Source organism: Pundamilia nyererei, unplaced genomic scaffold, assembly GCF_000239375.1.
Source record: "Pundamilia nyererei isolate P.nyererei 1_Seehausen unplaced genomic scaffold, PunNye1.0 scaffold00066, whole genome shotgun sequence".
Lineage (NCBI taxonomy): Eukaryota > Metazoa > Chordata > Actinopteri > Cichliformes > Cichlidae > Pundamilia > Pundamilia nyererei.
Window position 1 is genome coordinate 291,498 of NW_005187467.1, and position 21,876 is coordinate 313,373.

At 39.1% G+C, this 21,876-nt stretch overlaps 2 protein-coding genes across 5 annotated transcripts in view; both read right to left on the reverse strand.

Annotated features, from left to right (window-relative positions):
- st14a (ST14 transmembrane serine protease matriptase a) overlaps window positions 1–11,553 on the reverse strand; it is a 14,564-nt gene extending 3,011 nt beyond the window's left edge. Inside the window, exons 1-17 of the mRNA XM_005735906.1 lie at window positions 11,349–11,553; window positions 6,912–7,071; window positions 6,420–6,550; window positions 6,259–6,329; window positions 5,986–6,140; window positions 5,794–5,829; window positions 5,117–5,351; window positions 3,150–3,289; window positions 2,947–3,050; window positions 2,710–2,819; window positions 2,491–2,627; window positions 2,306–2,410; window positions 2,071–2,175; window positions 1,864–1,989; window positions 1,616–1,738; window positions 1,284–1,464; window positions 286–557 (exon numbers count right to left, since the gene is read on the reverse strand). Coding sequence (XP_005735963.1) covers window positions 286–557; window positions 1,284–1,464; window positions 1,616–1,738; window positions 1,864–1,989; window positions 2,071–2,175; window positions 2,306–2,410; window positions 2,491–2,627; window positions 2,710–2,819; window positions 2,947–3,050; window positions 3,150–3,289; window positions 5,117–5,351; window positions 5,794–5,829; window positions 5,986–6,140; window positions 6,259–6,329; window positions 6,420–6,550; window positions 6,912–7,071; window positions 11,349–11,390 — 2,233 coding nt within the window. The 5' untranslated portion in view covers window positions 11,391–11,553. The remainder of the gene's footprint in view (window positions 1–285; window positions 558–1,283; window positions 1,465–1,615; window positions 1,739–1,863; window positions 1,990–2,070; window positions 2,176–2,305; window positions 2,411–2,490; window positions 2,628–2,709; window positions 2,820–2,946; window positions 3,051–3,149; window positions 3,290–5,116; window positions 5,352–5,793; window positions 5,830–5,985; window positions 6,141–6,258; window positions 6,330–6,419; window positions 6,551–6,911; window positions 7,072–11,348) is intronic.
- A 1,127-nt stretch (window positions 11,554–12,680) lies between these two features.
- Window positions 12,681–21,876, reverse strand: part of aplp2 (amyloid beta (A4) precursor-like protein 2) — a 51,221-nt gene continuing 42,025 nt past the window's right edge. The window contains exons 12-18 of one of the 4 annotated variants that reach the window (XM_005735907.1): window positions 20,508–20,607; window positions 19,605–19,778; window positions 18,876–18,911; window positions 17,547–17,614; window positions 16,405–16,482; window positions 14,988–15,143; window positions 12,681–14,724 (exon numbers count right to left, since the gene is read on the reverse strand). In XM_005735907.1, the coding sequence (XP_005735964.1) occupies window positions 14,623–14,724; window positions 14,988–15,143; window positions 16,405–16,482; window positions 17,547–17,614; window positions 18,876–18,911; window positions 19,605–19,778; window positions 20,508–20,607 (714 nt within the window). In that variant the 3' untranslated portion in view covers window positions 12,681–14,622. Of the gene's footprint in view, window positions 14,725–14,987; window positions 15,144–16,404; window positions 16,483–17,531; window positions 17,615–18,875; window positions 18,912–19,604; window positions 19,779–20,507; window positions 20,608–21,876 lie in introns of all 4 variants that reach the window. The other 3 variants (XM_013911590.1, XM_013911591.1, XM_005735908.2) reach the window with 3 other exon arrangements.

The following is a 21,876-nucleotide window of genomic DNA, read 5'->3' on the forward strand; positions in this document are numbered from 1 at the left end:
CTCTGGTGCAAATTACTGACCCCTGTCATCATTTTAGGTGGGGGAACTTGCACAATCGGTGGCTGACTAAATACTTTTTTGCCCCACTGTAGTAGTTTACATTGGCTGATTTACAAGGTGTGTACAAACCCAAAGAATAATTACTAAAACTAAATCTAAAACACAGAAAAACAAGAGAAATTATTTCATTTTATGCTGATTTAATGTTGAGCTCAAGTTCAGGCTTTTATATTTTTAGTTTTGGTGGCTACAAATATTTGTTAAAGTGACAAATCATTTACTCACCTCCTTCTCGTGTGGCACCCCACCCAGTGATCCACACATCCTGGCCAGGTGGAAACTCATGTTGCGCAGCTGGCAAGCAGATGGGTTTTATGTAGTCACTGTAGGTGACAGGACTGTCCAGCTCCATCAGGGCGATGTCACTGTCAAAGGTGTGGTGGTTGTAGTTAGGGTGAGGTATGACCTGCTTCAGATTCCTCTTTTGAACTGGACTTTCTAACATTTTCTGTGTATGAACGCCGAGGTAAATTTCCCAAGAGCCAGGCTGGGAGAGTCTGAGGAAGTAAGCAACAAAACAGATGAAGGATTTTATTCACGGTCTCAATTATTAATGAACTTATAATAATTAGCATATTATGTGGCACTATATACAATTCCCATTATATGGCATTTTTAAAATATACTTTAAGTCTGATTTCTCAGTGCTTGTTGAATATAATAAGATGTGAGTCTGGCTGTGATAACTGCTTGCAAAATGGCAAGGGCCGAATTATTTTTCACCACATTCAAGGATTTTGTTGCAATTTAAAAAAACGTTCAATTTACATCTTTCAAGTGAAACTATTAAATTCATGATTTGCTTATTTTAGCTTTATTATTTAAATAATTTAAGCAGTACCTGAGGCTTTTCTTAGTTTTATTAAAGTGTATAACAGAGTTGTTGTTATACTGACTGCGTACCATACTCTACTCTATGTAAAGATATTTAAAGTCCTGAAAAAAGGATAAATTAACTGAAGTCACACAGAATTTGTAAACAACTTTGATTTTTCTAAAGTAGACTTAAAAATAATGTACTGAGGACAAATATTAACTCTGTTATACGCCAATGGTACTCATTTTCATTCATCTGGATTATAAGATCTTCTAAATATGTAAAATAGGAACAACAAGCAGAGACAAATAGCTCTCATTTTACACAGAGAGAATATAAGATCGTATTTTTCACAAAAATCAATGTACTGTGTCAAAGAGAGACAAAGAATAGGATAAGAAGTTACTTTAAAGAGTTTTCATCTTGCACACAATGGGCAGCAGTGACCAGCCATTTCGGACTGATGAGGGATGCGCCACAGACGTGACCGTATTTTTTGGCATGGAGGCTGACCTGCCAAGGAAACTCCCCTTGTTCTGCATTCTGACCACCTACAATACGTTGGGCCCTCCCACGTGTCCCACAGTCTGCAAAGTAAACAACAAATCAGTCAAAGGGCTGGTGCGCTGCAGCTTATTGTGAACTGGGTGGAGCTCCACACCTGTTTGGATAAGACAACCTAAACTGCACAGGTGAAGGATGAATGATTAATTTAAATGTGATTTTTTTGTGACATACTGCAGTTCTCCTCATCAGATCCATCACCACAGTCCGGCGTCCCGTCGCATTCTGGATTCACTTTACTGATGCATTTATTGTCTTTACATTTGTATGTAAAATCTGTGCAGCCTACAGTTAAACCTAAGGAGAGAAGAAAAGGAGAAAAATCAATCCAAAGCTAATTCAATCCATCTCTAGCCATTTCTCTCTCGCTCTCTCCCACCATCTATCTATATGTATAGCAAAGTTGGGCTTATCTGTTGTACCTCCTGTGGATTTTGTACAGTCTTGTTCATCTGTTCCATCCCCACAGTCGTCCGTTCCATCACATTTCAGCTTCTCAGAAACACATTTGCCATTCTTACACGTTATTTGCCCAGATTTACACCCACCTAATACAAAAAGTAACAGGCATGTTTAAGCATTTCCAGTGCTGATATGAAACATACTCCATCAATGTTACAAGGCCTTACAATCCAGCTCATCTGTGTTGTCTCCACAGTCATTCACGCCATCACATTTCCAGAACATGGGCTTACAGAATCCATTTCTACAACTAATATCAGTGGGACTGCAGCCTGGGAAGGGGGGATAATGAACATTAAACATTAAAATGATTCTCAGGATGTGACAAATCCTCTCATAAGAATAAAGAGAGCAATTAAAAAAAAATGTGTAGTCTTAGCATCACGACTAAATGGTACTTACTGCATTCCGCCTCATCACTCATGTCTCCACAATCATTCCAACCATCACATCTTAGTGCCGGCTTAATGCAGTTGTTATTTCTGCACTGGAACTTGTCTGGACAAGCTGTGAATGGCATGGTTAACATGAGAAACACTGTCCTAATGTCAAGGAATACTCATTATTTGAAAAACTAAATTGCTTACGATTTTGGATGTCAATGGCCTCATATTGTGCCAAAAAGCCCTGGTCCACACGAGACTCATCAGAATAAAACACCACAGTCATGTTGTTGGTGCTGCTGGTTTCTGTCACTGACCCATCAGGTTTTTCTCCACACCATCTGAAAAAATGAAATGTACTAGCAATGACACACCTGCTTTGTTCTGGCATTCCCGTTTTTTTAAAGCACAACAAGGACTCACTTCTTTCCGTTGACCTCCACATAGTCTTTGTCACAGTTTGGGTTTTTCTTTCCCAGCTGGGACAAGAGTAACCTTTTGAATACGAGCTTCACTACCTTCCCAGTAGGGACCTTAATGACAATAAAAAAAAGATTAAAACTACATCCCACAATGGGATGTGATCGTCAGGGGTGGTACAGAGCAGAAATATGCATGAAACAGTTGAGTAGTACACCATTTAAGGGACTGACCACTCACCTCAATTAACCACTCGCATGTAGTTTTAGGAGGGTAGTAATTTGGGTAGTTGGGAGAAGAAAAGTTGCCTTTTGAGCCTATCAGCTTCTCACCACATGCTATAGCTGTTCAAAAAAAAAAAAAAAAAAAAAAGGATGCATCAGCACAAATGTCAAACACTTAAGTTGTTCCTTAAAAAACTGCAGGTAAACTTTAATTCCTACCTCTATTTCCTGTTTGAACTTGTGAGACTTGTGCTCTAAAACCTGGGAAGGACTGGTCATGAGTGGCCATTGTCACCAACATTACATTGCCAGAGGACAGAAAGCTCAAACGTTTACTAGGTAAATATTTGCCACACAACCTGTAGAAAGCAAAGAGAAAACAATAACGCTCTGAACACACTGCTAACAGACTGATACACAAGGAAGATTTGGTCCTTTAAAAAGCGCATATTTCACTCTTTCGTGACATGGATTCATCCCCTGCCTTCCTTCACGTGTGGTTAAATTACTTTTCACTATCGTTCAAAGTTATGTATAAAACGCTTAAAAATCAGCTTCTTGGCAGAATTTCTTTTCACATAATAAGAAAATGTAACAGTGCATTACCTCTGAAAGTGACTCATTTTTCAGCAGAGGTTATATTTAGCTTCTCTACAGAAAAATGTTTACAGAAAAGTGTTTTGCTATTGCACTTATCTCATCAGGGCAGAAAAACCACTACCCACACACTCGTAAGTCCTTCCTGCGGAAAGCTTTCCGTTTTCTGATTACATGTAGTCTTGGTTATAACTAACAGTTACATTTACAGCTTCAGTCAAAGTGCTCAACAAATTCTGAACAAATTATTTGCAAGTGCTATTAATCTAAAATGAGGTTTAACCAACATAACCGCACCATTATGTACAGTTCGACGAGAGTTTCTTAATAAGTAACTCCTCCAAACTTAAAAGCAAAATATGCACCACTTAATATTGTACCATAAAAACTAAACATGTTTTCAGTAAACAGGGAACTGAGTGAAAAGTGTCTGCAGCTACAGATTGTGATAAAGGGGTTGCTTGATCTCACAACAGTGAACAGTAACCATATACTGTGTTCACTGCACATATGGAGAACAGGAAGGGCAGTTAGGAGATTTAATACCTAAGAAAAACAGCACATCAGTAATTTGTGAGTATTTTGTGTTTGAGACTGGAGACGTGCACCAGAAACAGGTACTGCAAAACCTGTTGCACTAAAGTTGTAACATCTAGCAGAAACGCAACCAACTTATACCGGCACTTGAAAAATCACCACAGGCTTTTGCATGAAGAGTGCATGACAAAAAAAGTCTGGCGAAGAGTCAAGTGAAAGTGGTGCTCAGGCTCATTGTCGCAAACAGCCTGCAATTACTGCATCTTTTGCCAGTTTAACTCCGTTAGACAAGAGCAGCAAAAGACATTGGGAGATGACTAATGCCATAAAACACTACTTTCGAACTGGTTTCTGATGAGTGATGGACTCCGCCAGAGCCAACTTTTGTCACCGATTCTGTTCAGAATTTTATGGACAGAATTTCTAGGTGTAGCCAAGTGGCTTTCACTCGGGTGGTCTCAGAATCTCTGCTTTTCGCAGATGAGAGGTTTCTGTTGGCTTCATCTTTATTTCATTAAGTTTAATTTTGTTACCGTTACTTTTCAATTTTACTTAAAAAGATGATTATGTCATTTTCTATCATCTTTATAAATATTACTGTACATTTTGAATTTTGTCCTGAAGCTTAATTTGAAGAAACTCATGAATCGAATTGGAAACGAAATATCGGCCAGAAAAATAACAATTAGATAATTTCCTAAAATCTTTAAGCTGCACTCCAGAGTTTACTAGCAGATTGTTAGCAGTCAAAAAGTACCAAATTTACACTTTAGTAAAAGAAATGTCAATGCAAAAGCATCAGCAGGTACATGCTTTCATATTTTACTGTAATCCTTCAGTGAGATCAGTAGTATTTCATTGTTTTACAGAAAAAAAAATGAGCTCAATGAAGCGCAATAAAAATAAAAACATGTAAAAAATTGGTGTGATGATCACGATGATAAATATTAACATAATAATAATAATAAAAATTATAATAATAATACCAGATGTAGCAATGTTTTTTTTATCTGAAGGAATCTTGAAACTGATGTTTTAAAGGGCTAACTCACTCTTGCATAACCAGACTCTCGATGGGAACCAGGGAATCGTAGATTTTGATAAAATCATTCTCGCAGCTCTCTTCCAGTTCAAATGTTTCAAATACCAGCTTGACTACATAGCCGTGGTCAGCTCTCAGCTGCCACTGGATGAAGGTGTTAGGAGGATACGGACTGTTGGGAAAACCCGGTGACTCGATCTGTCCTACATAATCAACCTTGGTATGCTCTGCAAACTGCAGATTATCTGAAAGAGAAACATTAAGATTTAGAATTTAAGCTTGTGAATCACTGTCACACATTTTAAGACAGATATATTAATATTAATATTACTAAAAGTATGCAAATGAAATGTAGTTTCGTTAGTGGTCATGACCATTCTGCAGTAAGCTTTTTCCATTTTTTGATGTAAGTGAAACTGAATTAAAAAAATGGTTATTAAAAAAAAATAAAAAATTTGGTATGGAAAAAAGAAGTAAACAAGCGCCCTTTTGGTTTCTACTCAACTCCATGGCAGAAAAATGTTCTACTCTAAAAAGAGACTAACAATAGTGAAAGGTGTCGTCCATGGTAACATGTTCTATAGTGTAAGGTATATGTGGTTTACTATTTTCGGTCTATGTAGAGGATTTGTTAGTAGCACTTCTACTGAAATGTTAAAAACAAATAAACAAAACTTGAACACTTACCCTTAAAGGATCTTAAAAACATGCGATCATCCAGAGCTGTAAAGTTGAAAAAAAAGAAAAAGAGAAGTAAAAAGACACAAGGTTAGGACTGACCGAAAAACAATCACAACCAGATAGAACGTGACAACTGACAATATAACAAACAAAAGTGTATGTTTGATATAGAATGACAAGCAGTTGCTTTCACTGTACCTGAAGTGACCACATTTTCAAAAGTCAATTCACTGATAGACATGCGCATTTTATTCACTAGCTTATCTACTGAAGTCATTTCGTTGTCGACTGCTCTTTCTTGCCCCACGGGGATGTTGAACTCAGACAGGTAGTAGGCAATGACGCTGCCCTCACTAAGAGCAATGACAGCAGGGTTAGAAACAACAAACACATGACCATTACACACACATATACATACATACATACATGGCAAGTGTGAAGGATTTATTCCTTCACACTTCATGAGCTTACCTGAAGGCCTGAACTGTAGACTCGCGGTAGTATTTTGACAATAGAGGACTTTTGGAATAGACGACTTTAAGCTGAAAAGAGATTGAAGCAAAATCATAAAAAATGAAATGAAATGAAAAATGAAAATAGTGTTGACACACAGAAGTTGGTGGCATTCTTACCTGTGAAATCACCTGCTTTGCTAAAGCCTTAAACTCTGGAGTGTTGGAGTTCTCATAGTCGTTGATAAATGCCTGGTTGGTGATCCGCATGGACCCGCTGTACATCCTGTTGACCCGCTGGTGTTTACGGACTATAGGATAACAAAAGACTCAATGTGAACCACGGCACAAGAAACATGCTTAGTATTCACTACTGCTTCTTCTCCTATGCCAAGTGTTACTGCTGTTACTTCTTGTGCAACAGATTGAAACTGTTAGAGAATTACAGATGGGTAGAGATGACTCATGCATGCCACAAATATAGGAATGATTTAGTTACTTAATCTTTAGCAATAAGCTTTCAACCTTGTGTTTTTTACTGTAAATTTAATTTTGTTTTTATGACATTTTTTCATTGTTTATCTGTAGCAGAGTGTGTACCATTTCAACGCAGCAGGTTTTGAACAAAATGTACGTGCAGTACATTTGCCTATTAAACAGAGATGTACTTACAGTGGAAATGCCAGACTAGTATTCCAGCCATAAGAGCTACAAGAGCGGCCAAGATCACCACGCCAATCACAACTCCAATTTTCCCTGGGTGCTTTTTCTTCTCAAGCCTTTTGGTGTCCGATGCTTGTAACTGGAAATCATTATCACCCCAGTCTTTGTCCTTGATGAAAGACAGACAGTTAAACAGATGAGAGAAAGATCAACATGTAAAACTCAGGTGCATTAATATCAGCCAGCTCTAAATATTAATCAAAATTACAAAGGTTTAGACTTGTGTAGATAAAGGTGCAAAGGAGAGCAAAGCAAAGCATCTCACGCCCTCATGAAAAGATGATCATAAAGATAAGCAACAGCAGCAGACAGCAAGCCAACACTTGCGTATTTAAGGAATGTCCCTGCTATTGGTGACCTACATAACTGTTCTCAGATACAAGAAGTGTGACACATTGAAACTTGAAATGTTATAATAGTTTTCTTTTGAAATAATTTTCCAACTGAAAGAGACATATTAAAAAAATCTGTGAGCAAAAAATTTGCAACAGAAAAGAGAGATTCACTGTCTTGTGCTGTTAATGAATGAAACGAGAACTTCATGCCATGACTCATGCTCTGCTGTTACCTTTCAGAGGTGAGACTGGGGGGGGAGGGAGTACAAAGGTTTCAGCATGTAAAATCCTGTCAAACCTGCTTGGCGGCAACTACTCACAAACAACATGTTTCTGTAAGTGCTTTGTGTAGCGTAACATTAATAAAAGAAATAAAAGACCACGACATGCTTTTGCCTTTTGTTTGCTTTATAAACCACTGGAAAGGCTTTCTTTCTGCCTGTTTAAACTTGAAGCTCATTATATAATTAAATAATATATTATTTTCCACTGATGAGGTCATGACTCAAACATATAAATGTGCTGCTTTGGCAGAATAGTTATTTGTAAAGAGCAAGCTTTATATTTGTCACAATTAATCATAATGTTAAATGCTAACTGAAGAGTTTATGCAATCTATATCCACTTCATTGTTCTCATGTGTGGATTCACTGATCAAGTTGCAACGTAAAGGGTCTAGGTTAATAAAAGGAAGAATATATCTCATAGAGCCCCATCTCCCTACTACTACTGTGGTTGCCTTTGCAACAAAGATATAGTACTAAGATCCATTCATATATGTAAAAACAGTGTATTTAAACTCTTCGTGAAGCTCAAAATGTAAGTCTTAGTGTTAGGTTAAACTGTTAGAGAAAATTTCTTTAAATGACCCAACATCTAAAATGTCAGGTTTTAACAGAAAATTGCTAATTATACTTGAAGAACACATACAATCAGAACAGTCCCAGCCCCTCTATCAACAACCACGACATGCACGGTACAGCAGAGCAACGTAGAAGTCAAATACCATTCACACCTGCTCCACTGTGCAAAATCTTGACACTATAAGGGACTAGAGCTGGGCGATATAAGATTTTTTCATATCACGATATGTTTTTTTCATTTCAGGCGATAACGATATCTATCACGATATAAGCCAAATAACTATATTTGTAAGATTTAAATGTGCCGTTGCTCACAAGTAAAATGTGAAATAATCAGCAGCTTGTTTTTATTTAAATATTTATTTCCCATAATAAGTTCAACAGGGTAGATGTACTTAAGGAACATGAGACTTTTTCAGATAAATAAAGGCAAATATTGCAAAATACACAAAAGGCAGCCGCTAAAGCGTTTAAGTTTCAAAATAGAACAAACGAAACAGACGACTAAATTGTCAATTCCACTTAGAAACAAAATATTAATTCTAAAAATAAATCTTAGTTTGTTTTACAGAAGAACAGACAAAACTGACTAACTTTTGTCAATATCAAATAAACTGAGAACTAAAAGGAAATTCTCAATCTCTCCTTGTTGTATAGCTTAGCTTTTCAAACAGTTTTAACAGTTACTTTAGTCTGACAAAAGCCGAATGACGAATTAGCGCTTCCAGTCAGAGACTGAGGCTACGTCCACACGTACACGGGCATTTTTGAAAACGGAGGTTTTCCGTTTTAAAAAATAATCCTGTCCACACATAAAGGGAGAAATGAAGGAAAACGCTGCTATGAACAAGCCAAAGCAGCAGGTGGCGCTAGATTCCTAACCGTGCAGAAATGTTGGCCAATCAGAAGTCTAGAAGCCTCGGTGGGAAAAAGTAAACAAAGCTGGGGCATAGAAGCAGAACAGAGTCGTATGTGTGGAGGGACAGTAACTGTGTGTATATGTAAGCATTTAAACACTGCAGAGAGTAGAATTAACAGTAACAGTATTGTAGAAATTCATTTCACCGAAACAGTAACGTGGCGCACAGTGTGACGTCAAAAAATGCGCACACCTTTGACGCTGCGTTTTCTCCGTTTTTCTAGTCCACACGTAAATGCAAAAACGGAGTTTTCAAAAATCTTCGTTTTCAAGTGACCAAAAACGCCGTTTACGTGTGGACGAAAGGTGCAAACGCATAGAAAAATCTGCGTTTTCAAAAACACCCGGGTACGTGTGGACATAGCGCATGCACCAGTTTATTGTATTTCCAGACTTGCTTTCGGCACAATTTACAGTGCACGCTACTCTGTTTTTTGTCAGACTTGAAATAGCCGAAATACCTTCACACCACGGAACTTCTGTGGCTCTTCCGTTTGACAATCTCTCCGGCATTGGAACCATCATCTGTTTTCTCTTCGGTAACCTTCGGTCACGCTCGGTTGATTTTTCTAGTCACTCATTTCCTCCATTACCCGGGTGGTAAGGTGGCTGGCTGCTTCCCAAACAAATACACATGTGCGGCTTGGCACTTGTGCTGTACGTAACAAGTCACGTGACGTGACGCTGCGGCTGTGATTGGTTCGGCTCTGCGCTACTTAATTTGGATTGGCTGTTTTTTTTTTTGTTTTTTTAAGAGGACAAGAGCGGCGAGGTCTATCGCGATAGTTTAATTTTTCTATCGAGAAAAAGTTATATCGCGATACATATCGTTATCGTTCTATCGCCCAGCTCTATAAGGGACTAATCACACAATAACACGTTTTATTTATCGACACAATGTTACGACGTAGAGTATTCTTGGATAGATAATAATCTACAAAGGAGAATGACTAGAGTGAACAAGTTGAAACAAGGTGGAGGAATTCAGACAGCAACCTTGGGAGGGCCAGCTGCTCTGGGAACTGTGAAGGTTCCTGGATGTTTTTATGTCCAAACCCCTCAAAAATATATGCCGAAGTTACTTGATGAAAAGAAGGTTATCTAGAGTTTTGAGTACTTTTTGTCGACAGGTTCTGAAACAATCATTTCTGGCATTTTGCAGATTGGAAGATTCCATAGCTCATTTTGTTGAGTGTAATTAATGAGCTTTGGGAATGCAGCCACATAAGCAGAATTATTAGAGTTTTCCATACATCCACCCATCCGCTGCCACTTATTTAATTCCTGGGTTGCAGGGGGGCTGGACCCTATCCCAGCAGCTGCCATAAGACGAGAGGTGGGGTACGCCCTGAGAGACAGACACTGTCACATTCACCCCTACGGGCTATTTAGAATCACTAATTAACCTAAGCCCGCAAAGTGCCATTCTTTGGATCACGGGAAGAAGCCGGAGTACCTGGAACAAACCCACACAGACCCAGTGAGAACATGCAAACTTCACACAGAAAGTCCCTGACCAGACGAACTCAGGATCTTCTTGCTGTTAGGGAGCAGTGCAAACCACCACCAGCTTTTATTAATTTCCTTGTAAAGGTTTGTTTTTGGCCATTATGATACGATATTATGATATACTGATTACATTTGTAAGATTTTAGAAGTATAGCACATGCATGTTACTATATTAGAATACAATTTACACAAACACTGAGTAACTTGTTATTGAGTCTCAATAAACAGATGCACAAATAACTGTGTGGCTATGTGGCACTGATTGTCTCAGTGTGTGCATTAATCGATGTCTAGATGCTCATTAAATACTCTATTTATTAATTACTAATTTTGGTGATTTAAAAAGGTGAAAAGCTGAATAGGGAGTGTGGGTTGCTCAATCAACTGCTCTCGTCTGTACATGAAACTGAAAACTGTTTCTGAGTATTGAAGTTCTTTTCCACTCACTAACTTGTTTGTCTGTAGGCAAACCAGTTTTTGCTGAGTGAGTCAGTCAAGATAGCACAGTTTAATACAATGACATCAAGTAAGTGTGTGTGTGTGTGTGTGTGTGTGTGTGTGTGTGTGTGTGTGTAACACAAACACAAGTAGCCTTATACTTTAAGTCCGAAAAATTTGCTGAGTGGAGATGTTTCTACCCACACGTCTTTCACTGTATTTCTACGGCAATTTGGTTGACTTCGTCTATGCATGAGTATCAGGTAATAAGTAAAAACAATGTGAAGCCCCATCACTGAACAAAAAGAAGCAAGTGACTTACCGACGCTGGGGTGTATCGCGGCCCACTGCTTAAGTGATCCATCTTGGGATCACTAATCAAATGGAAAACGACTTCAAACGTCTGAATTTCTCCTCCTCCTCCTCTTCGCCCTACCACTCCTTCTAAAAGCCAATTTCCGAGGTGAACCTGCAGGCCTTGTTTTTTTTTCTTTTTCTTTGTTTTTAAATGTGTTAATTCGACAAATAAAAACAAAAAACAAAAGAAAAATGTGTTTTTGTCCTTAAAAAAAGGCTCCTCTCAGTCGAGGGGTTCGCAAATGTCTCCCTGACGAGAACGCGTCCCCTACCTTCGTGACAACAGGTGACTACCAGACCAAACAACCTAGGGAAAAAAAACTTTTTCCGGCAGCTTCAGGTTTCTGTCTCCACCCCACACACCTGTAACGACTTCCTGTTTACTTGACACGGGCGAAACACATGAAATAAAATAATGGGAAATCTATTAGATTAGATATAGATAGCGCGAGAACTGTCTTTTCTTTAATGGTGGCTGTTTTAGGTTTCACTGTAAAGGAGAGGATACACCTGTTTAGGAGGTGGGGCTAGAGTTTAGGTATTCATTCAGGTGAACTGCGCTTCCAGTTCTTGGAAAAACGCTTTATTGTGATCTTATATTTGGGATTTCTACAAATATCAGCATAATTAAAGTAGGACAATGATTTAATTGTGTGATTTTTATAATTATGTTAAAGCTTCACTTATAGTTAGTATCAGTCATGTGATTGCGTGGGCTTATTCGTGAAACAGTGATGAATCACTTCTGAATCACCTGCGTGTTTTTTTTTCTTATAGTGAAACGGTTTTGTTATGCCGCCAAACAGAAACAAGTCCGCGAGACGTATTTCATTCAACCAGAGTATCAAACCGCAGAACATGGCGGATTGATATAAGCTGATGAATCCGTCTGATACAGAAAATGAATGAGAACTCTTTGAACTAGTTGAAGTACGGAAGAGGATTAGGGCCACTGGGGGGGAGTGGACACGTCTTTTTTTTCTTCTTTTCTTGAATTCTGAAGATTTTTTTTCCAGTGGCCCTAACGCTCTTCCGTATTGAAGTGATTATTTTAGTGCAATGAAAAATAAATAGGCTGTTCCGTTTTCTTAAATTTATATTTTCTGGTTTTCATTAAACTAAACATGATTACATTTTGGACAGCCGATCAAACAGAAATTAGTGTTATTATTATTTCTACCTTGAGTTTTTATGTGTAGATTACTTTGAAAGTCCAATTAAAGCACTTCTTAAGTATTAACTTTTGCTCCCACTACAAAAAAAAAGCTATTTATGAAAAAACAACAACACACCCATATGTAAGTTGTGAGTTTATTGATGTGTATCCCCCTTGTAACCATAAATCTGTTTCCACTGGTGTCAATCAAAATGTTTTAAATCACTAATATGCATAATATATTAGTTCCCAGTCCCCTCCACAATCAAGCAGGCTATTACAAGATTGAAGCCGTTTGGGTGCATAGTGAGACAGTCACATACAGAGATACTGTCACAGGAAGAGAAAGAAAAATAGAAAACAAGAAAAAAACTCAAATATATATATATATTTTTTTCATATAAGAACAATGCACACCACATGGAATCCTCTGGAAAAAAAGCCATGATTGCAACATCAACTATACAGGCATACAAAGACAATACTAAGATAAAGAGAGAGAAAAGAGGATCCTAGGATTCAGTTTACTTGTTTGTGTCGATCTCTAAGCTGTAAAATTACACAAGTTTGCTTTTTTAAAATCTTTCTTCCAGAAACCAGTTCTCCAAGCTTCAACTTTCTGTGTGTCTCTGTCTGCCTGCACAGCCCTCCAGCTCCAAACTGTTTTCAGGTGGCTTTGATGTATGGCCGGCCCAAGCATGTCCCAGTGCCAAAATCCTAAAATCAACACTGCAAAATTTGTTACACATCCCAATAAAAAAAGCAAAAATTTTATTACCAGCCAAAATTCATACTTTTTTTTTTCCACAAAAAGGTAGACTGAGTCATTTCCTAGATTTCTTGTTCCATACTACGCATATTGTTTTATTTGTGCCTCTGGACTAGCACTGCTATAAGTTTCCATACTATTCTTTACTTTATGACCAGCAAAGCTAGCTAGAATATGAATGCACATCATTCCTAAATTTGTATTCAGAGTAGCCTCACTTATACTGTGTTTTTACTTCAACACTTAAGAACCCCCTTTAAAAATAAAGCATTGTCTGTTTGTGGTATGTCTTTGCACACCTCAGTCTATGTGACACTACACTGAAATTAAAACCTAAAGGGCGTCTGTGAAATACATAGCATGGAAATGGCTTCCATAATACATTCAACTATGTAACACATATCAGTAAGTCTTTTTATTTACTGAACTTCCCTAATGATAAAATATTTGTGTGGGCAGAAGGGAATACATCATCACATTCACTTAGTAAGGGGTTTGGAGCAGGGTTTGTGGGATGTATTTGAGCTGGGGGCCTGTGCACACCTTCCCCGAAGCTTTCTTATTGTGTGCCTGCAAACATTCACGACGACAAAGCTAAGAACCCTAAACCAACTCATAACGTCTCCCCTGGGGGAAAAAAGGTGGAATAAAAACATCTATTCTTATATATATTTCAGTTGTATATGTATACAGCATTTTGTTATCATAACAAAGAACAGAAAGTAAATAATTCATGATTTCACTTTTTTCTCAGTTGTTGTTTCACTAAACGTTTTAATTGGTACAAAGAACCTTCATATACAAGCAATCTATCGAGAGGAAAAAGAACAAAACGTCAATTAGTTTTGAGAATACCATCAGAAACTGCATGAATGACACTTTGCATGATGGGGAAACAAAAGCATAGTGTCTAGTAAGCGGGTTTATTGATGGCTGCTCAAAAATAATAAAATTTAATATGATTCGCCTTTCAAAAAAAAAAAAAAAAAAAAGTCCGGAAAAAAAAAAAGTTATACATCTTGATCTGAGATAGCTGTATGATAATTACAGATAAATGCAGAATCACATTTTCCATTATGCAAACTGGCAAATACATCACCTTTTAAAAAGAAACATGATCAAAAAGAGCACTATAGTACAATAGTAGCAGTAGTAGAAGTAGTAGCATTACTTAAGGATTGTTTTGAACAAACCAGTAAATGGAGTTTGGATGTATGCAAATGATTTTAACAATAGCATCATGTTGGTCAGTAGTATGCTCCCCTCGGTTGCCATCCTCTTATCAGACTCTACAGCACCCCATGTAGGCTCTGGTTAGATTTGCATCTGCTCTAGGTATTTGTAGGTGGGGTTTTCATAGCCGTGGTTCTGCATCTTGTTCAGGTGTCGTTCCTCTGGTGTCAGCATGGGGTCAACCTGCAAGATAGAGAGATAGATAGACAGATGCACTTTTTAAAAAATAAGACCACTACAAAGGCCTACGTATGACAACTCTTCATGCTGTGGCATACATAAATGCTGCAGGGGGACAATAATCTAATTTGCATTTCCATATCCAGCTCTATTCATATACATCCTGATAATTTAATAGCTAGCTGATACTTGGAATAAGAAGAGCCACAGTTCATTAGAGAGCTCTGCTATGTGGTTATGCACCCTCCAAATAACAGGTGGCTTACCTCCACAATGCCATGACTGATTGTGCCATATTGCCTTTTCCTCAAAAGCACCAGGCTGGTCACAATCACAGTTGCTATGGCCACTGCGATCACCAGCAAGCCAATCAGTGCACTGCTACCGAAGCTGAAGTCTTCTCCCAGAGGGCGGTAGGACTCCTAACAGGGAGAATGAGTCAGGGAAAGACAGGGAGAGCAGTCAGGAGACAACAAATGCAAACACAGCAGACCACTGAAGCAATGAAAAGAAACAGCGAAGTTGTTTTTCTGCAATAATGAAGACACTGCATGTACGTACTAGCTACCTCATCCTACCTCGTTCTATTTAGCCATTCTGAACACAAGATTCCCCTGGACCTTTTTATGTTTAGGGTACAGAGGAATCTTGTAGTAGCTGCTACTTCTGTGATATGCATATAATGAGTGGAAACATGAATATGAACGTATCATTTGAAAGTAGATCTGCTATGCTGTGCAGTTTGCCTCCAAAGCTGCACAGATTCCCAAGGCACTACTGCCTTTGCTTACTCTCTGTCCCTTTAAAGAGAACTGTTGGCAGTGATCGTTTTTTGGGGAAGTTTTGTAGGTGGTTCACTGCTAAATCAATAAAATCAGATCAATTGCAACTGTGACATGAGGTGTAATTTGTTATCACGATCAATAGTCATAATGTAATTCATGTAAGAATTTCCCTTTAAAACCCGAGACAGTAAATTATTAACAAGAGTGAATTGAAATGAGATTTCAGCCATCCTTCAAAGTTGCTTTAAAATTAGAAAATAAATTAAGTGGAAAAGAGCCGACTCTTTAAGCTACGTTACGAAACCACAGAGACAAAATCAGTTTTTTTGTTCTTTGGGACACGATTGACTCGTGAATAGTGTGTGCACATGCATGCCAGGTATCTTTGTGGAGGATTGTGTAGTATCTTGGCTAGTTCGATATATGCACACAATCGCAGTCACCTCCGCTCATCTTCACAATCTAACCTGACACATATGACACAAACTAATCATATGTGGACAGCCACTGGGGTAAGGGGGGGGAGGGGATTTCACCGCTCGGTCTCACACATAAGCTGAGCACGCCCAGTTTGTGTGGATTCACATCCATCATATGAACTGAGATTTTCAATGTGTACATTCAAATACAGTCACATAACAAGCATGCACCCATGCAGAAATAACCAAAACAAGTTAGCCTCAACAAAATATGGTGATAAAAGTGAGGGGTTCAGGGGTCTGTTTCAGTGCAGTTGTTGTTTTTAAAAAAATTAATTCTGTTCTTTTTATTTACACAACCATCAGCTGCAGAACTGGTGTCTTTGCACACTCCCACACTCCCTCCTTCTTTCATCTTCTCCCACTACTGATAACTACAGTTCCCCAGAGAGCCCTTTGGAGGGTGCTGCTGTACTCACCAGCTCATCATCATGCATAACGCTGACTCTCTCTGCACTGTAAACCACTTCTTTAACATCCAGTGACTCATCAATCACCTGTCAACACAGACAGGGGAGCCCAGGTTACACTCACCACAATGTGTGTGTGAGATCGTGCATGTACGACAGAGAGAAATAGGAAGAGAGAGGCAGGGGGAGAGTGAGAGGGTGTGAATGTGCAACGCAGTAAACTGTTAAGGATTATCTGTGTTTGGGTGATGATACATTTGGAGCTGTCTTGTTCAAACTGGAAGGAGAGAGGGAAGGGGGTTGCAAGCATCAACAACAGACTTTCTTCTAGGAACACAGTTAACAAGTCTTTCTAAGCAGACTGTCAGCCTCTCATTACTGAGAGCCCCGGTCTGAAGAATAAGCACTATGAGTGGAGTGGGTGTGTTCAGGAGGCAGAAACTAAATCTGCTGTTTGTAGAGACAGAGCACTCCAGAGTCTGTTTGTCACAGAACATAACCACGACGAACATTTTAGCTGTCACCACCATTTTTACATTTTTTTCCCAGATTGCTTCGCTTTAAAAAAAAAACAAAAAAAAAAACAACCCACTAGCATTTCCAAAAAAATACATCCATGCACTCAAAAAACTTGCACAACTCACATTAACACAGACACGTAAAAGTACACGCAGCTTTACAGTTGATGTTGGATTAGCATGCGAAACAGCAAACATAACACTCGCGCACACAGCTGCCAAGCATAATTTGAAATCCATGAAGAAGACTGCTGCGCTTGGCAAAGGAAAGTAACATGCAATGACTGCTGAACAAAGTGTGGAGTTGATCTGAATGAGGGTCGGTTGGCAGAAGCCAAACGCCGACACGCAAATAGCTCAGTGTTAGTTAGCTGTAACTATGACAACATAGTTACTAGAATAATCTGTCTCGTTAAATGCTGAACTTAAGAGCTATGTGAAAGCACAGTGTACTCATTAATCTGTCTCATCAGCACAACTGTATCAAATTGGGGTTGCTGGAATGATATCTAACTGTTCGTGTCCTGTGTTTTGCTTTAACAATGCTTCTCTCAAGTCAGAAAGAAAAATATGTTTTGAGGCACGAACACAATCACAAACTGACAATAGAGCTCTTACCACATTCTCGCTGACCTTTGGTTTGCTGTTGATGATTCTCTCCTCAGCACCAATTAAACCATCTAAGCCAGACATGGCAGACCCTGGAGGAGGTAAAGGAGCACAGTCAATAACAGTAAGTTAGCACAAGCAAACAACCAAACTGGGATGGCGGTATCGGTGGTGGATAGCTGCACATAGATATCCAGCTACTGTCCTTGCACCCGTTGCATCAGTCTCCTTAGTTCACTGGTAACAACAAAGACCTTTCTTCCCTTCAGCACAGAGCGAGCACTGTGAGCATGACACTGACCTTCTACAAAGGCCCCCTCGAAGTGGTGCTTTGCATTTATCTGCAATTTCTCTGTAAACATGCAGTGAGTCACTGAACGAGACCCCACTAAACGACTGTGAATATCCTGGTATTTTGTATCCCTCACATAACCGTATCACTGTAGTTCAACTCATACAAATCTTCAAAAATATATGCCACACTTACATTTCATACGTTTCATACCAGGGACAAACACATCAGAAAAGGTAACGAGAGTAACATTCAGTATCAGCTTATTGCCTTCGGCGGGTGCTCCAATCTAGTCAGTACCAAACAATTAAGAATAAGAAAACTGTCTTTTGATTCAGTGTGGGACAAGTATGCACGTTTGCAAGCCTCGTTGAGCAGTGGTGCCAATCACTCTGGCAGGGCAGGTTATCAGATTGTACTGCAGGCTGCGCATAATCTTATATCCAGCTATAACAGTCACAGCAGCATAGGAACAATGGGACCACTGATGTATATAGATTCGATAAGTCCTGAAGCAGTTTTCCTATTTTGCTAAAAAAAAAAAAAAGAAAAAAAGAAAAAAAAGAATTTAAGTCATTTATCAACAGATTAAACAGAGTATTTCAGGCTGTGGGTCAGCAGAGGAAACACTGAGCCTCAAACAGGGACACTAAATCTACCAACTTCTATCAGGAAGTAGGAAACTGAGGAGGAAAATGAGTTTGTGGGAGGTGAAATAATTACGGTATTTTGACAAATGCACTGAGAACAGGATGACAACGAACACACAACAGTGTCTCTGACGCGGGGCTCATTGTGACCTAGCTCTACCTGATTTCAAAGCCACTGAATGTGTTATTTACCATGAAGTGATAATCCTAGTATGACAAAAAGCACAAAACGTAGCTGGGGGCCAACGGAAAAAAAAAAGTAGAAAACAACCAGACGGCTTCTGATAAAACAGAAACAGTAAGAATACCGAAAGGAAGAGGAGAAGGAGCAGAGTGAAACAAAATAGTAGATGGGAATGGCTTGGGGAGATGAGTGGGGGCAGAAAAACAAGATGCAACAGAGGCACCAACCTTTCTTGAAGGCACGTGGGGAGTCTGATAGATCGCCTTGGCATTTGAAATGAGCAACAGAAAAAAAGAAGGTCAGAAAAGGGAAAGGAGAGAAGAGAAAAGAACTCAGGTAAGAAGAGAAAAGGCAGGATTATCAAGCTGTGTTAATTGATTAGGAAGAGTTCAACAGGGAAGAATCCAAAACTAAATGATAAAGATAACTAAACTCCAGAAAGGGAGCCATTTTAGAATTGGCTAGCTCTGTCTAAGCCCTCTGGGCTGTTGGTTTGGATACTAAATGTTGCTTGGGGCTTTACTAGTAATTTGCCTTCCTTCTCGCTGGAAGCGTTCCATCCATCATTTTTTCTCTCCTTGAGGATTCAATCTTTTGATTGGCGCAGATGTAAAAAAGAATAGAACCATAACTGCTTGTTTCTTTCCCTCTTGCTTTTGGCTCAAGCTTAGTAGCAGACCCTGAGGCTTTGTGACTTTAAAAAAAAAAAAAATCTTAGCAGTTCTGTGTTGAAGGCTAAGCCAGTGGGAAATATGCAGGCGCAGATAAGTCTCAACCGTGGACTACAGTGCACATTTGCTTGGCTCAAAACACAATATAAACCTATTCTCTTTCACTGTGCAACATGCTTCGTCACCACTGCCCTTCAGAAAGACTTGTGCGTAAGGCCTATTGTTCTCCTCACAGCCACAGCGTTGTTCACGATCTTGCTCGTGACTGTGCCTGAGGCTGCTCACCCTCTGGATCTGGACGGGACCCCAAGGATGTGACCTGGATGGGCCGGTAGGGTTTGCCCTCAGACAAAGGAACTTCCACGCTCTCCTCTGATGAGACGGTGACATCTGGCTGTGATTCTGAGATGGATGACAGGAACTGGTCCATGTCAGCTTTCTGCTCTTGGAGTAGCTCATCTGCAGAAAAGGGCAAATGACAGAGTATAAACCTGGGGCATGCAGACACCTGTAAACTGGGGACATGGCAGCAGCAGCGGTTTCTAAAATAAGCTTCATTGATTACTGTTAGCATATTTTTCCCCAGCAGTCAGAACTGCTGCAAGAAACGTCTGTTCCCATTTCTGCTAACTACCAATTATTATTTTTCTGAGAGCTATTTTCCGTGTAAATCTGCACAACTCCCAACAGAACACTGCACGGCGAAAGCTGTGACCCAGTTCTGTCACTGCACCCACTCCACTTTAACGTGTGCTGCATCACTATATTATGGTTCCTTTAACGGAGCAAAGGAAACAAAAGAAAAAATATTTTAATGAGTGGACACTGTCTGCTTTAAATTGCACCACTACGTCCCAACAGGTCTAATTGGAAAAATGAGGGGTTGTGAGCAGAGGCGCCTTAAAAACAGAGTAATAGCTGTATGTACAGCTGCATAGCTGTATTCAATTTTCCACAACTCAGCCTTTTCTCTGTTTTTAATAATTGGAGTGCTAAAACCTTCCATCTGGTTTCTTTTAGTGTTTGTATTTCCTTCTGCACAAAGAAACTAATGGCAAAGGATACAAATGAGTCCCAAATGAGCCAGAGAAAATGTGACGTACTGACTTCTTTCTGGCACATTTCCATTGCTGTTTTTAATCTGACTTCATCAAGTTGCCCAGGGATCTTTCACTGAACAGGACTCACCAATTTCATCCTGAATCTCTTCGGCCACATATGGCACTTTGTAGAGCAGTGACAGACTCTGGTTCATCCTCTCCTCGATCACTCGCAGGTGAGTCATCACCTGAATTAAAAAAAATAAACAGGGTATCACGTGACAAAAGAAATTAGCACATGATTCTATTTAGTTTAATTAAAACCAATCCACCAATTGGAGACAAGCGCTTTGATAATTCAAATTCAGCATCAGTTCCCAAAGACCCCCAAAAGAGTTTCCCATTTAAGACACATAATTGAATTCAATTTATAATTTTATAGGAAACCTAAAAATCCTTAATAATGATCAAGAAGGATTATGTTTCTGGATCATGAAACATTAGTTTAAATGGCCAATTTTATGGTATTTAACACATTTCAATTACTGTAACATTAAACCAGTGAAAAAAACAAACAAAACAAACAAACAAAAAAACCCCAAACATGATTATCCCAGAAAATCCCTCTTTATTGCCACTGGTTACCTTTTGTCACCTAATAATATCTCAGATCACAGCATTGACTTTTCATGTTTGGAAATTTGCACAGAGAAGCTGTTCACAGTGACACGAGGTCACTGTGTGTGAAACGATTAAAATTAATCTTCAGATATTGGTGTCAGCAGGAAAAGGAGGTCGAATCTAACTGAAATCTGAAGGAAAATAATGACAAAAAAAGAAAAGGGAAAAGTTGGAAACTGACTTAAAATTTTCCCCAAATTTAATGAATCACTATACAGTACAAACTTGAGGGCAGACAGCTCTCTGTTCTCCAACTAGCATATTTATGTACTAAACTAAAGAGAGCTTTTCATGACCACACATTTAAACAGAGCCGCCTCAGAGAAGAATTGCGCTTTCAGGAAGTGTGCATATTCCCTGAGATGAATCCAGACTCGCTCACAGCCAGCTGACTTCCAAACATAAAACAAGTTGCTGCGTGTAATATTCAAATTAGTCTTGAAGCTCCGAGCCGCTCTGACAGGATCTGCAGCCTGTCGGCCCCAATGATCGCTACCATATCACAGTGTTGCAAAAATAAAAGCAACTCGTTTGATGGAAAAGATTTTTTAAAAAATGTGGCATGTCCAAAAACATTTCCAGTCACTACCACTATTTCTATAAACAACATGATGTTTGAAGAGGAGAAATATTTCAGTATTCTTGCTGCCAAAATGGTTGGCAGGAAATAAAAAGCCCCTACAGACAAAGCTGACCAGCTTTTGGCAGGTAACCGGTGTTTATTTCCAACTATGATGATTGACTGCTTTAATCTCCCAGCACATGGCTGCAGTGCACCAGCGCCAGCAACAGATGGCAATGATGCACCTTTCCCTATTAAAGGTGCTCTGCAGCCC